The 12,769-nt window shown below is 37.8% G+C and overlaps 1 protein-coding gene across 1 annotated transcript in view; it reads right to left on the bottom strand.

The window, feature by feature from the left end:
- Positions 1–315: 315 nt before the first annotated feature.
- Positions 316–12,769, bottom strand: part of LOC148505659 (uncharacterized) — a 285,850-nt gene continuing 273,396 nt past the window's right edge. The window contains 1 exon segment of the mRNA XM_088447900.1: positions 316–1,946. Coding sequence (XP_088304026.1) covers positions 316–1,946 — 1,631 coding nt within the window.

The following is a 12,769-nucleotide window of genomic DNA, read 5'->3' as shown; positions in this document are numbered from 1 at the left end:
TCTGTTGAATCAGCCCCACTGATTGGCTATTACATTGCAAAATGGATAACAATTAATATAACAAAATCAAGAATACAAGTTGAACAGATGCACAAATAATGACAGCTCAACCCTTTATATAATGAAAAAAATGTGAGAAGTCAATAAAGTGCCTGTGTCTGGTGAAATACTATGCCTAATATGTTCTTAATAAATCTGTTCTTTGGGACAAAATACTTTCACCCTGCAAACCTTCACCTGTTTATATGTGTGAATAATTCAATGTTTAACAAGATCGGATTTCTATCATTTCTCTCAATCAGAACATGGAAATGGTTATAATCTATGAGTTCTCTCATGTGTAACAAGATGTGCTTTCTGTGTAAAACATTTCCCACACTCAAAACATGGAAATGGTTTCTCACCTGTGTGACTTCTCTCATGTATAACAAGATCTGATTACCGTGTAAAACATTTTGCACACTCAGAACATGAAAATGGCTTCTCACCTGTGTGACTTCTCTGATGTATAACAAGACCTGATTTAATTGCAAAACATTTTGCACACTCAGAACATGAATATGGCCTCTCACCTGTGTGACTTCTTTCATGTTTAATAAGATCGGCTTTCTGTGCAAAACTTTTCCCACACTCAGAGCATGGGAATGGCTTTTCACCTGTGTGACTTCTCTCATGTATAACAAGACTTGATTTAATTGCAAAACATTTTCCACACTCAGAACATGAATATGGCCTCTCACCTGTGTGACTTCTTTCATGTTTAATAAGATCGGCTTTCTGTGCAAAACTTTTCCCACACTCAGAGCATGGGAATGGCTTTTCACCTGTGTGACTTCTCACATGTTTCATAAGCCCTAATTTCTGTGTAAAAGATTTCTCACACTCAGAACATGGAAATGGTTTCTCACCTGTGTGACTTCTCTGATGTACAGCAAGGTGTGAATGGTGTTTAAAAGTTTTCCCACAGTCAGAGCATAAAAATGGCCTCTCACCTGTGTGATGTCTCTGATGTACAAGAAGATGTGATTTCAGCATAAAACATTTCCCACACTCAGAACATGAAAATGGTTTCTCTCCTGTGTGAGTTCTCTCATGAATAATAAGCTTTGATTTATGGGTAAAACATTTCCCACACTCAGAACATGAAAATATAATCACACCTGTGTGATTTCTCTCATGTGTAACAAGCGCTGATTTCGTCGCAAAACATTCCCCACATTCAGAGCATGAAAATGGCCTCACACCAGTGTGAAGTATCTTATGTGTAACTAGATTTGATTTCTGTGTAAAACATTTCCCACACTCAGAACACGAAAATGTTTTATCACCTGTGTGACTTCTTTCATGTTTAACAAGGTCTGATTTCTGTGTAAAACTTCTCCCACACTCAGAACATGAAAATAACTTCTCACCTGTGTGAAGTCTCTTGTGCATAACAAGATGCATTTTCCGTGTAAAACATTTCCCACACTCAAAACATGGAAATGGTTTCTCACCTGTGTGACTTCTCTCATGTATAACAAGATAGACTTTCTGTTTAAAATAGTTCCCACATTCGGAACATGGAAAACGTTTCTCACCTGTGTGACTTCTCTCATGTATAACAAGATCGGATTTCCGTGAAAAAAATTTGCCACACTCAGAACAAGAAAATGGTTTTTCACCTGTGTGACTTCTCTCATGTAAAACCAGATGTGATTTCATTGCAAAACATTTCCCACACTCAATACATTGAAATGGCTTCTCACCTGTGTGACTTCTCTCATGTGCAACAAGATCTGATTTCTGTGTGAAACATTTCCCACACTCCGAACAAGAAAATGGCTTCTCACCTGTGTGAGTTCTCTCATGTGTAACAAGATCTGATTTCTGTGTAAAACATTTCCCACACTCAGAACATGGAAATGGCTTCTCACCTGTGTGACTTCTCTCATGTGTAACAAGATGTGATTTCAATGTAAAACTTTTTCCACACTCTGAACATGAATATAACTTAGCTGTTTTACGAGTACTATGCTTTGTGCCCGGTGTAAAGCATTTGCTAGCTACTCTATCAGAACATTGCTCATAAGTGGGATCAGATGAAAGATCTGTACTGTGAAGAGTTGTATGAACAGTTGAAGTTGTAGGAATTTGTACTGGAGAATCTCTTGTGATGTTATCTTCTATTTCACAGTCTGGAGATACAGTGAGATGTTCCTGCCACATATTTCTTCTGTTACATCCATCTGCTGGGAATACAATATATAGAAATATCAATGTTTGCCCATAACATGGTTGATTTCTTATATGAGGCTCTTATGTCCACCCAAACCAAGTATAAGTACAGTATTTAAAATTATATTTTATCATAATGGTTAAATGTCTTTATTACTATAGGTGCTTATAAACTATGAAATACACAAATAAGTAAGAATTGGTAATATCAAAGAAGAAAGGTCATTTTATATTAGCAGTATTGAAAGCAAAGGACTAAACTGAATTATAAGAAAACTAGATACAAATTATTTTCACATATAAAGCAGTAGTGATAATATTGTGACTAGAAAAGGTGACTGTATTAACAGCTGTTCTCTGTTACTACAGTCACTATTATACTGTGTGTATAGTCAGTCAGCATTCGCTACAATATAGTGCTGCTCTCTATTACTACGGTCACTATTATACTGTGTGTATAGTCATTCAGCATTAGCTACAATGTAGTGCTGCTCTCTCTATTACTACAGTCACTATTATACTGTGTATAGTCATTCAGCATTCGCTACAATGTAGTGCTGCTCTCTCTATTACTACAGTCACGTTAAAACTGTGTGTATAGTCAGTCAGCATTAGCTACAATGTAGTGCTGCTCTCTCTATTACTACAGTCACTATTATACTGTGTGTATAGTCAGTCAGCATTCGCTACAATGTAGTGCTGCTCTCTCTATTACTACAGTCACTATTATACTGTGTGTATAGTCAGTCAGCATTCGCTACAATGTAGTGCTGCTCTCTCTATTACTACAGTCACTATTATACTGTGTGTATAGTCAGTCAGCATTAGCTACAATGTAGTGCTGCTCTCTCTATTACTACAGTCACTATTATACTGTGTGTATAGTCATTCAGCATTCGCTACAATATAGTGCTGCTCTCTATATTACTACAGTCACTATTATACTGTGTGTATAGTCATTCAGCATTCGCTACAATGTAGTGCTGCTCTCTCTATTACTACAGTCACTATTATACTGTGTGTATAGTCATTCAGCATTCGCTACAATGTAGTGCTGCTCTCTCTATTACTACAGTCACTATTATACTGTGTGTATAGTCATTCAGCATTCGCTACAATGTAGTGCTGCTCTCTATATTACTACAGTCACTATTATACTGTGTATAGTCAGTCAGCATTCGCTACAATGTAGTGCTGCTCTCTCTGTTACTACAGTCACTATTATACTGTGTGTATAGTCAGTCAGCATTCGCTACAATATAGTGCTGCTCTCTATTACTACGGTCACTATTATACTGTGTGTATAGTCATTCAGCATTAGCTACAATGTAGTGCTGCTCTCTCTATTACTACAGTCACTATTATACTGTGTATAGTCATTCAGCATTCGCTACAATGTAGTGCTGCTCTCTCTATTACTACAGTCACTATTATACTGTGTGTATAGTCAGTCAGCATTCGCTACAATGTAGTGCTGCTCTCTCTATTACTACAGTCACTATTATACTGTGTGTATAGTCAGTCAGCATTCGCTACAATGTAGTGCTGCTCTCTCTATTACTACAGTCACTATTATACTGTGTGTATAGTCAGTCAGCATTCGCTACAATGTAGTGCTGCTCTCTCTATTACTACAGTCACTATTATACTGTGTGTATAGTCATTCAGCATTCGCTACAATGTAGTGCTGCTCTCTCTATTACTACAGTCACTATTATACTGTGTGTATAGTCAGTCAGCATTCGCTACAATATAGTGCTGCTCTCTATTACTACGGTCACTATTATACTGTGTGTATAGTCATTCAGCATTAGCTACAATGTAGTGCTGCTCTCTCTATTACTACAGTCACTATTATACTGTGTATAGTCATTCAGCATTCGCTACAATGTAGTGCTGCTCTCTCTATTACTACAGTCACTATTATACTGTGTGTATAGTCAGTCAGCATTAGCTACAATGTAGTGCTGCTCTCTCTATTACTACAGTCACTATTATACTGTGTGAATAGTCATTCAGCATTCGCTACAATGTAGTGCTGCTCTCTCTATTACTACAGTCACTATTATACTGTGTGTATAGTCAGTCAGCATTCGCTACAATGTAGTGCTGCTCTCTCTATTACTACAGTCACTATTATACTGTGTGTATAGTCAGTCAGCATTCGCTACAATGTAGTGCTGCTCTCTCTATTACTACAGTCACTATTATACTGTGTGTATAGTCATTCAGCATTCGCTACAATGTAGTGCTGCTCTCTCTATTACTACAGTCACTATTATACTGTGTGTATAGTCAGTCAGCATTCGCTACAATGTAGTGCTGCTCTCTCTATTACTACAGTCACTATTATACTGTGTATAGTCAGTCAGCATTCGCTACAATGTAGTGCTGCTCTCTCTATAACTACAGTCACTATTATACTGTGTGTATAGTCATTCAGCATTCGCTACAATGTAGTGCTGCTCTCTCTATTACTACAGTCACTATTATACTGTGTGTATAGTCATTCAGCATTCGCTACAATGTAGTGCTGCTCTCTCTATTACTACAGTCACTATTATACTGTGTGTATAGTCAGTCAGCATTCGCTACAATGTAGTGCTGCTCTCTCTATTACTACAGTCACTATTATACTGTGTGTATAGTCAGTCAGCATTCGCTACAATGTAGTGCTGCTCTCTCTATTACTACAGTCACTATTATACTGTGTGTATAGTCATTCAGCATTAGCTACAATGTAGTGCTGCTCTCTCTATTACTACAGTCACTATTATACTGTGTATAGTCATTCAGCATTCTCTACAATGTAGTGCTGCTCTCTCTATTACTACAGTCACTATTATACTGCTGCTCTCTCTATTACTACAGTCACTATTATACTGTGTTTATAGTCATTCAGCATTCGCTACAATGTAGTGCTGCTCTCTCTATTATTACAGTCACTATTATACTGTGTGTATAGTCAGTCAGCATTCGCTACAATGTAGTGCTGCTCTCTCTATTACTACAGTCACTATTATACTGTGTGTATAGTCATTCAGCATTCGCTACAATGTAGTGCTGCTCTCTCTATTACTACAGTCACTATTATACTGTGTGTATAGTCAGTCAGCATTCGCTACAATGTAGTGCTGCTCTCTCTATTACTACAGTCACTATTATACTGTGTATATAGTCAGTCAGCATTCGCTACAATGTGGTGCTGCTCTCTCTATTACTACAGTCACTATTATACTGTGTGTATAGTCATTCAGCATTCGCTACAATGTAGTGCTGCTCTCTCTATTACTACAGTCACTATTATACTGTGTGTATAGTCAGTCAGCATTCGCTACAATGTAGTGCTGCTCTCTCTATTACTACAGTCACTATTATACTGTGTGTATAGTCATACAGCATTCGCTACAATGTAGTGCTGCTCTCTCTATTACTACAGTCACTATTATACTGTGTGTATAGTCATTCAGCATTCCCTACAATGTATTGCTGCTCTCTCTATTACTACAGTCACTATTATACTGTGTGTATAGTCATTCAGCATTAGCTACAATGTAGTGCTGCTCTCTCTATTACTACAGTCACTATTATACTGTGTGTATAGTCATTCAGCATTAGCTACAATGTAGTGCTGCTCTCTCTATTACTACAGTCACTATTATACTGTGTGTATAGTCAGTCAGCATTCGCTACAATGTAGTGCTGCTCTCTCTATTACTACAGTCACTATTATACTGTGTGTATAGTCATACAGCATTCGCTACAATGTAGTGCTGCTCTCTTTATTACTACAGTCACTATTATACTGTGTGTATAGTCAGTCAGCATTCCCTACAATGTAGTGCTGCTCTCTCTATTACTACAGTCACTATTATACTGTGTGTATAGTCAGTCAGCATTCCCTACAATGTAGTGCTGCTCTCTCTTTTACTACAGTCACTATTATACTGTGTGTATAGTCAGTCAGCATTAGCTACAATGTAGTGCTGCTCTCTCTATTACTACAGTCACTATTATACAGTGTGTATAGTCAGCATTAGCTACAATGTAGTGCTGCTCTCTCTATTACTACAGTCACTATTATACTATGTGTATAGTCAGTCAGCATTCGCTACAATGTAGTGCTGCTCTCTCTATTACTACAGTCACTATTATACTGTGTGTATAGTCAGTCAGCATTCGCTACAATGTAGTGCTGCTCTCTCTATTACTACAGTCACTATTATACTGTGTGTGTAGTCAGTCAGCATTCGCTACAATGTAGTGCTGCTCTCTCTATTACTACAGTCACTATTATACTATGTGTATAGTCAGTCAGCATTCGCTACAATGTAGTGCTGCTCTCTCTATTACTACAGTCACTATTATACTGTGTGTATAGTCAGTCAGCATTCGCTACAATGTAGTGCTACTCTCTCTATTACTACAGTCACTATTATACTGTGTATAGTCAGTCAGCATTCGCTACAATGTAGTGCTGCTCTCTCTATTACTACAGTCACTATTATACTGTGTGTATAGTCAGTCAGCATTCTCTACAATGTAGTGCTGCTCTCTCTATTACTACAGTCACGATTATACTGTGTGTATAGTCAGTCAGCAATCGCTACAATGTAGTGCTGCTCTCTCTATTACTACAGTCACTATTATACTGTGTGTATAGTCAGTCAGCAATCGCTACAATGTAGTGCTGCTCTCTCTATTACTACAGTCACTATTATACTGTGTGTATAGTTATTCAGCATTAGCTACAATGTAGTGCTGCTCTCTCTATTACTACAGTCACTATTATACTGTGTGTATAGTCAGTCAGCAATCGCTACAATGTAGTGCTGCTCTCTCTATTACTACAGTCACTATTATACTGTGTGTATAGTCATTCAGCATTAGCTACAATGTAGTTCTGCTCTCTCTATTACTACAGTCACTATTATACTGTGTATAGTCAATCAGCATTCGCTACAATGTAGGGCTGCTCTCTCTATAACTACAGTCACTTTATACTGTGTGTATAGTCATTCAGCATTAGCTACAATGTAGTGCTGCTCTCTCTATTACTACAGTCACTATTATACTGTGTGTATAGTCATTCAGCATTAGCTACAATGTAGTGCTGCTCTCTCTATTACTACAGTCACTATTATACTGTCTGTATAGTCATTCAGCATTCGCTACAATGTAGTGCTGCTCTCTCTATTACTACAGTCACTATTATACTGTGTGTACAGTCATTCAGCATTCGCTACAATGTAGTGCTGCTCTCTCTATTACTACAGTCACTATTATACTGTGTGTATAGTCATTCAGCATTCGTTACAATGTAGGGCTGCTCTCTCTATTACTACAGTCACTATTATACTGTGTATAGTCATTCAGCATTTGCTACAATGTAGTGCTGCTCTCTCTATTACTACAGTCACTATTATACTGTGTGTATAGTCATTCAGCATTAGCTACAATGTAGTGCTGCTCTCTCTATTACTACAGTCACTTTTATACTGTGTGTATAGTCAGCATTAGCTACAATGTAGTGCTGCTCTCTCTATTACTACAGTCACTATTATACTGTGTGTATAGTCATTCAGCATTCGCTACATTGTAGTGCTGCTCTCTCTATTACTACAGTCACTATTATACTGTGTGTATAGTTCATTCAGCATTCGCTACAATGTACTGCTGCTCTCTCTATTACTACAGTCACTAGTATACTGTGTGTATAGTCATTCAGCATTAGCTACAATGTAGTGCTGCTCTCTCTATTACTACAGTCACTATTATACTGTGTATAGTCATTCAGCATTCGCTACAATGTAGTGCTGCTCTCTCTATTACTACAGTCACTATTATACTGTGTGTATAGTCAGTCAGCATTCGCTACAATGTAGTGCTGCTCTCTCTATTACTACAGTCACTATTATACTGTGTGTATAGTCAGTCAGCATTCGCTACAATGTAGTGCTGCTCTCTCTATTACTACAGTCACTATTATACTGTGTGTATAGTCAGTCAGCATTCGCTACAATGTAGTGCTGCTCTCTCTATTACTACAGTCACTATTATACTGTGTGTATAGTCATTCAGCATTCGCTACAATGTAGTGCTGCTCTCTCTATTACTACAGTCACTATTATACTGTGTGTATAGTCAGTCAGCATTCGCTACAATATAGTGCTGCTCTCTATTACTACGGTCACTATTATACTGTGTGTATAGTCATTCAGCATTCGCTACAATGTAGTGCTGCTCTCTCTATTACTACAGTCACTATTATACTGTGTATAGTCATTCAGCATTCGCTACAATGTAGTGCTGCTCTCTCTATTACTACAGTCACTATTATACTGTGTGTATAGTCAGTCAGCATTAGCTACAATGTAGTGCTGCTCTCTCTATTACTACAGTCACTATTATACTGTGTGAATAGTCATTCAGCATTCGCTACAATGTAGTGCTGCTCTCTCTATTACTACAGTCACTATTATACTGTGTGTATAGTCAGTCAGCATTCGCTACAATGTAGTGCTGCTCTCTCTATTACTACAGTCACTATTATACTGTGTGTATAGTCAGTCAGCATTCGCTACAATGTAGTGCTGCTCTCTCTATTACTACAGTCACTATTATACTGTGTGTATAGTCATTCAGCATTCGCTACAATGTAGTGCTGCTCTCTCTATTACTACAGTCACTATTATACTGTGTGTATAGTCAGTCAGCATTCGCTACAATGTAGTGCTGCTCTCTCTATTACTACAGTCACTATTATACTGTGTATAGTCAGTCAGCATTCGCTACAATGTAGTGCTGCTCTCTCTATAACTACAGTCACTATTATACTGTGTATAGTCATTCAGCATTAGCTACAATGTAGTGCTGCTCTCTCTATTACTACAGTCACTATTATACTGTGTGTATAGTCATTCAGCATTCGCTACAATGTAGTGCTGCTCTCTCTATTACTACAGTCAATATTATACTGTGTGTATAGTCAGTCAGCATTCGCTACAATGTAGTGCTGCTCTCTCTATTACTACAGTCACTATTATACTGTGTGAATAGTCATTCAGCATTCGCTACAATGTAGTGCTGCTCTCTCTATTACTAAAGTCACTATTATACTGTGTGTATAGTCATTCAGCATTCGCTACAATGTAGTGCTGCTCTCTCTATTACTACAGTCACTATTATACTGTGTATAGTCATTCAGCATTCTCTACAATGTAGTGCTGCTCTCTCTATTACTACAGTCACTATTATACTGCTGCTCTCTCTATTACTACAGTCACTATTATACTGTGTGTATAGTCATTCAGCATTCGCTACAATGTAGTGCTGCTCTCTCTATTACTACAGTCACTATTATACTGTGTGTATAGTCAGTCAGCATTCGCTACAATGTAGTGCTGCTCTCTCTATTACTACAGTCACTATTATACTGTGTGTATAGTCATTCAGCATTCGCTACAATGTAGTGCTGCTCTCTCTATTACTACAGTCACTATTATACTGTGTGTATAGTCAGTCAGCATTCGCTACAATGTAGTGCTGCTCTCTCTATTACTACAGTCACTATTATACTGTGTATATAGTCAGTCAGCATTCGCTACAATGTGGTGCTGCTCTCTCTATTACTACAGTCACTATTATACTGTGTGTATAGTCATTCAGCATTCGCTACAATGTAGTTCTGCTCTCTCTATTACTACAGTCACTATTATACTGTGTGTATAGTCAGCATTAGCTACAATGTAGTGCTGCTCTCTCTATTACTACAGTCACTATTATACTGTGTGTATAGTCATTCAGCATTCGCTACAATGTAGTGCTGCTCTCTCTATTACTACAGTCACTATTATACTGTGTGTATAGTTCATTCAGCATTCGCTACAATGTAGTGCTGCTCTCTCTATTACTACAGTCACTATTATACTGTGTGTATAGTCATTCAGCATTCGCTACAATGTAGTGCTGCTATCTATATTACTACAGTCACTATTATACTGTGTGTATAGTCAGCATTAGCTACAATGTAGTGCTGCTCTCTCTATTACTACAGTCACTATTATACTGTGTGTATAGTCATTCAGCATTCGCTACAATGTAGTGCTGCTCTCTCTATTACTACAGTCACTATTATACTGTGTGTATAGTCATTCAGCATTCGCTACAATGTAGTGCTGCTCTCTCTATTACTACAGTCACTATTATACTGTGTGTATAGTCATTCAGCATTCGCTACAATGTAGTGCTGCTCTCTATATTACTACAGTCACTATTATACTGTGTATAGTCAGTCAGCATTCGCTACAATGTAGTGCTGCTCTCTCTGTTACTACAGTCACTATTATACTGTGTGTATAGTCAGTCAGCATTCGCTACAATATAGTGCTGCTCTCTATTACTACGGTCACTATTATACTGTGTGTATAGTCAGTCAGCATTCGCTACAATATAGTGCTGCTCTCTATTACTACGGTCACTATTATACTGTGTGTATAGTCATTCAGCATTCGCTACAATGTAGTGCTGCTCTCTCTATTACTACAGTCACTATTATACTGTGTATAGTCATTCAGCATTCGCTACAATGTAGTGCTGCTCTCTCTATTACTACAGTCACTATTATACTGTGTGTATAGTCAGTCAGCATTCGCTACAATGTAGTGCTGCTCTCTCTATTACTACAGTCACTATTATACTGTGTGAATAGTCATTCAGCATTCGCTACAATGTAGTGCTGCTCTCTCTATTACTACAGTCACTATTATACTGTGTGTATAGTCAGTCAGCATTCGCTACAATGTAGTGCTGCTCTCTCTATTACTACAGTCACTATTATACTGTGTGTATAGTCATTCAGCATTAGCTACAATGTAGTGCTGCTCTCTCTATTACTACAGTCACTATTATACTGTGTATAGTCATTCAGCATTCGCTACAATGTAGTGCTGCTCTCTCTATTACTACAGTCACTATTATACTGTGTGTATAGTCAGTCAGCATTCGCTACAATGTAGTGCTGCTCTCTCTATTACTACAGTCACTATTACACTGTGTGTATAGTCAGTCAGCATTCGCTACAATGTAGTGCTGCTCTCTCTATTACTACAGTCACTATTATACTGTGTGTATAGTCATTCAGCATTCGCTACAATGTAGTGCTGCTCTCTCTATTACTACGGTCACTATTATACTGTGTGTATAGTCAGTCAGCATTCGCTACAATATAGTGCTGCTCTCTATTACTACGGTCACTATTATACTGTGTGTATAGTCATTCAGCATTCGCTACAATGTAGTGCTGCTCTCTCTATTACTACAGTCACTATTATACTGTGTATAGTCATTCAGCATTCGCTACAATGTAGTGCTGCTCTCTCTATTACTACAGTCACTATTATACTGTGTGTATAGTCAGTCAGCATTCGCTACAATGTAGTGCTGCTCTCTCTATTACTACAGTCACTATTATACTGTGTGAATAGTCATTCAGCATTCGCTACAATGTAGTGCTGCTCTCTCTATTACTACAGTCACTATTATACTGTGTGTATAGTCAGTCAGCATTCGCTACAATGTAGTGCTGCTCTCTCTATTACTACAGTCACTATTATACTGTGTGTATAGTCAGTCAGCATTCGCTACAATGTAGTGCTGCTCTCTCTATTACTACAGTCACTATTATACTGTGTGTATAGTCATTCAGCATTCGCTACAATGTAGTGCTGCTCTCTCTATTACTACAGTCACTATTATACTGTGTGTATAGTCAGTCAGCATTCGCTACAATGTAGTGCTGCTCTCTCTATTACTACAGTCACTATTATACTGTGTATAGTCAGTCAGCATTCGCTACAATGTAGTGCTGCTCTCTCTATAACTACAGTCACTATTATACTGTGTGTATAGTCATTCAGCATTAGCTACAATGTAGTGCTGCTCTCTCTATTACTACAGTCACTATTATACTGTGTGTATAGTCATTCAGCATTCGCTACAATGTAGTGCTGCTCTCTCTATTACTACAGTCACTATTATACTGTGTGTATAGTCAGTCAGCATTCGCTACAATGTAGTGCTGCTCTCTCTATTACTACAGTCACTATTATACTGTGTGAATAGTCATTCAGCATTCGCTACAATGTAGTGCTGCTCTCTCTATTACTACAGTCACTATTATACTGTGTGTATAGTCAGTCAGCATTCGCTACAATGTAGTGCTGCTCTCTCTATTACTACAGTCACTATTATACTGTGTGTATAGTCAGTCAGCATTAGCTACAATGTAGTGCTGCTCTCTCTATTACTACAGTCACTATTATACTGTGTATAGTCATTCAGCATTCTCTACAATGTAGTGCTGCTCTCTCTATTACTACAGTCACTATTATACTGCTGCTCTCTCTATTTCTACAGTCACTATTATACTGTGTGTATAGTCATTCAGCATTCGCTACAATGTAGTGCCTCTCTCTCTATTACTACAGTCACTATTATACTGTGTGTATAGTCAGTCAGCATTCGCTACAATGTAGTGCTGCTCTCTCTATTA

This window comes from Taudactylus pleione, unplaced genomic scaffold, assembly GCF_031769625.1.
Source record: "Taudactylus pleione unplaced genomic scaffold, aTauple2 ptg000445l, whole genome shotgun sequence".
In the NCBI taxonomy this organism is placed as follows: Eukaryota; Metazoa; Chordata; class Amphibia; order Anura; family Myobatrachidae; genus Taudactylus; species Taudactylus pleione.
Note: the sequence above shows the minus strand (reverse complement) of the source record. Positions and strands in the feature narration are given on the sequence as shown.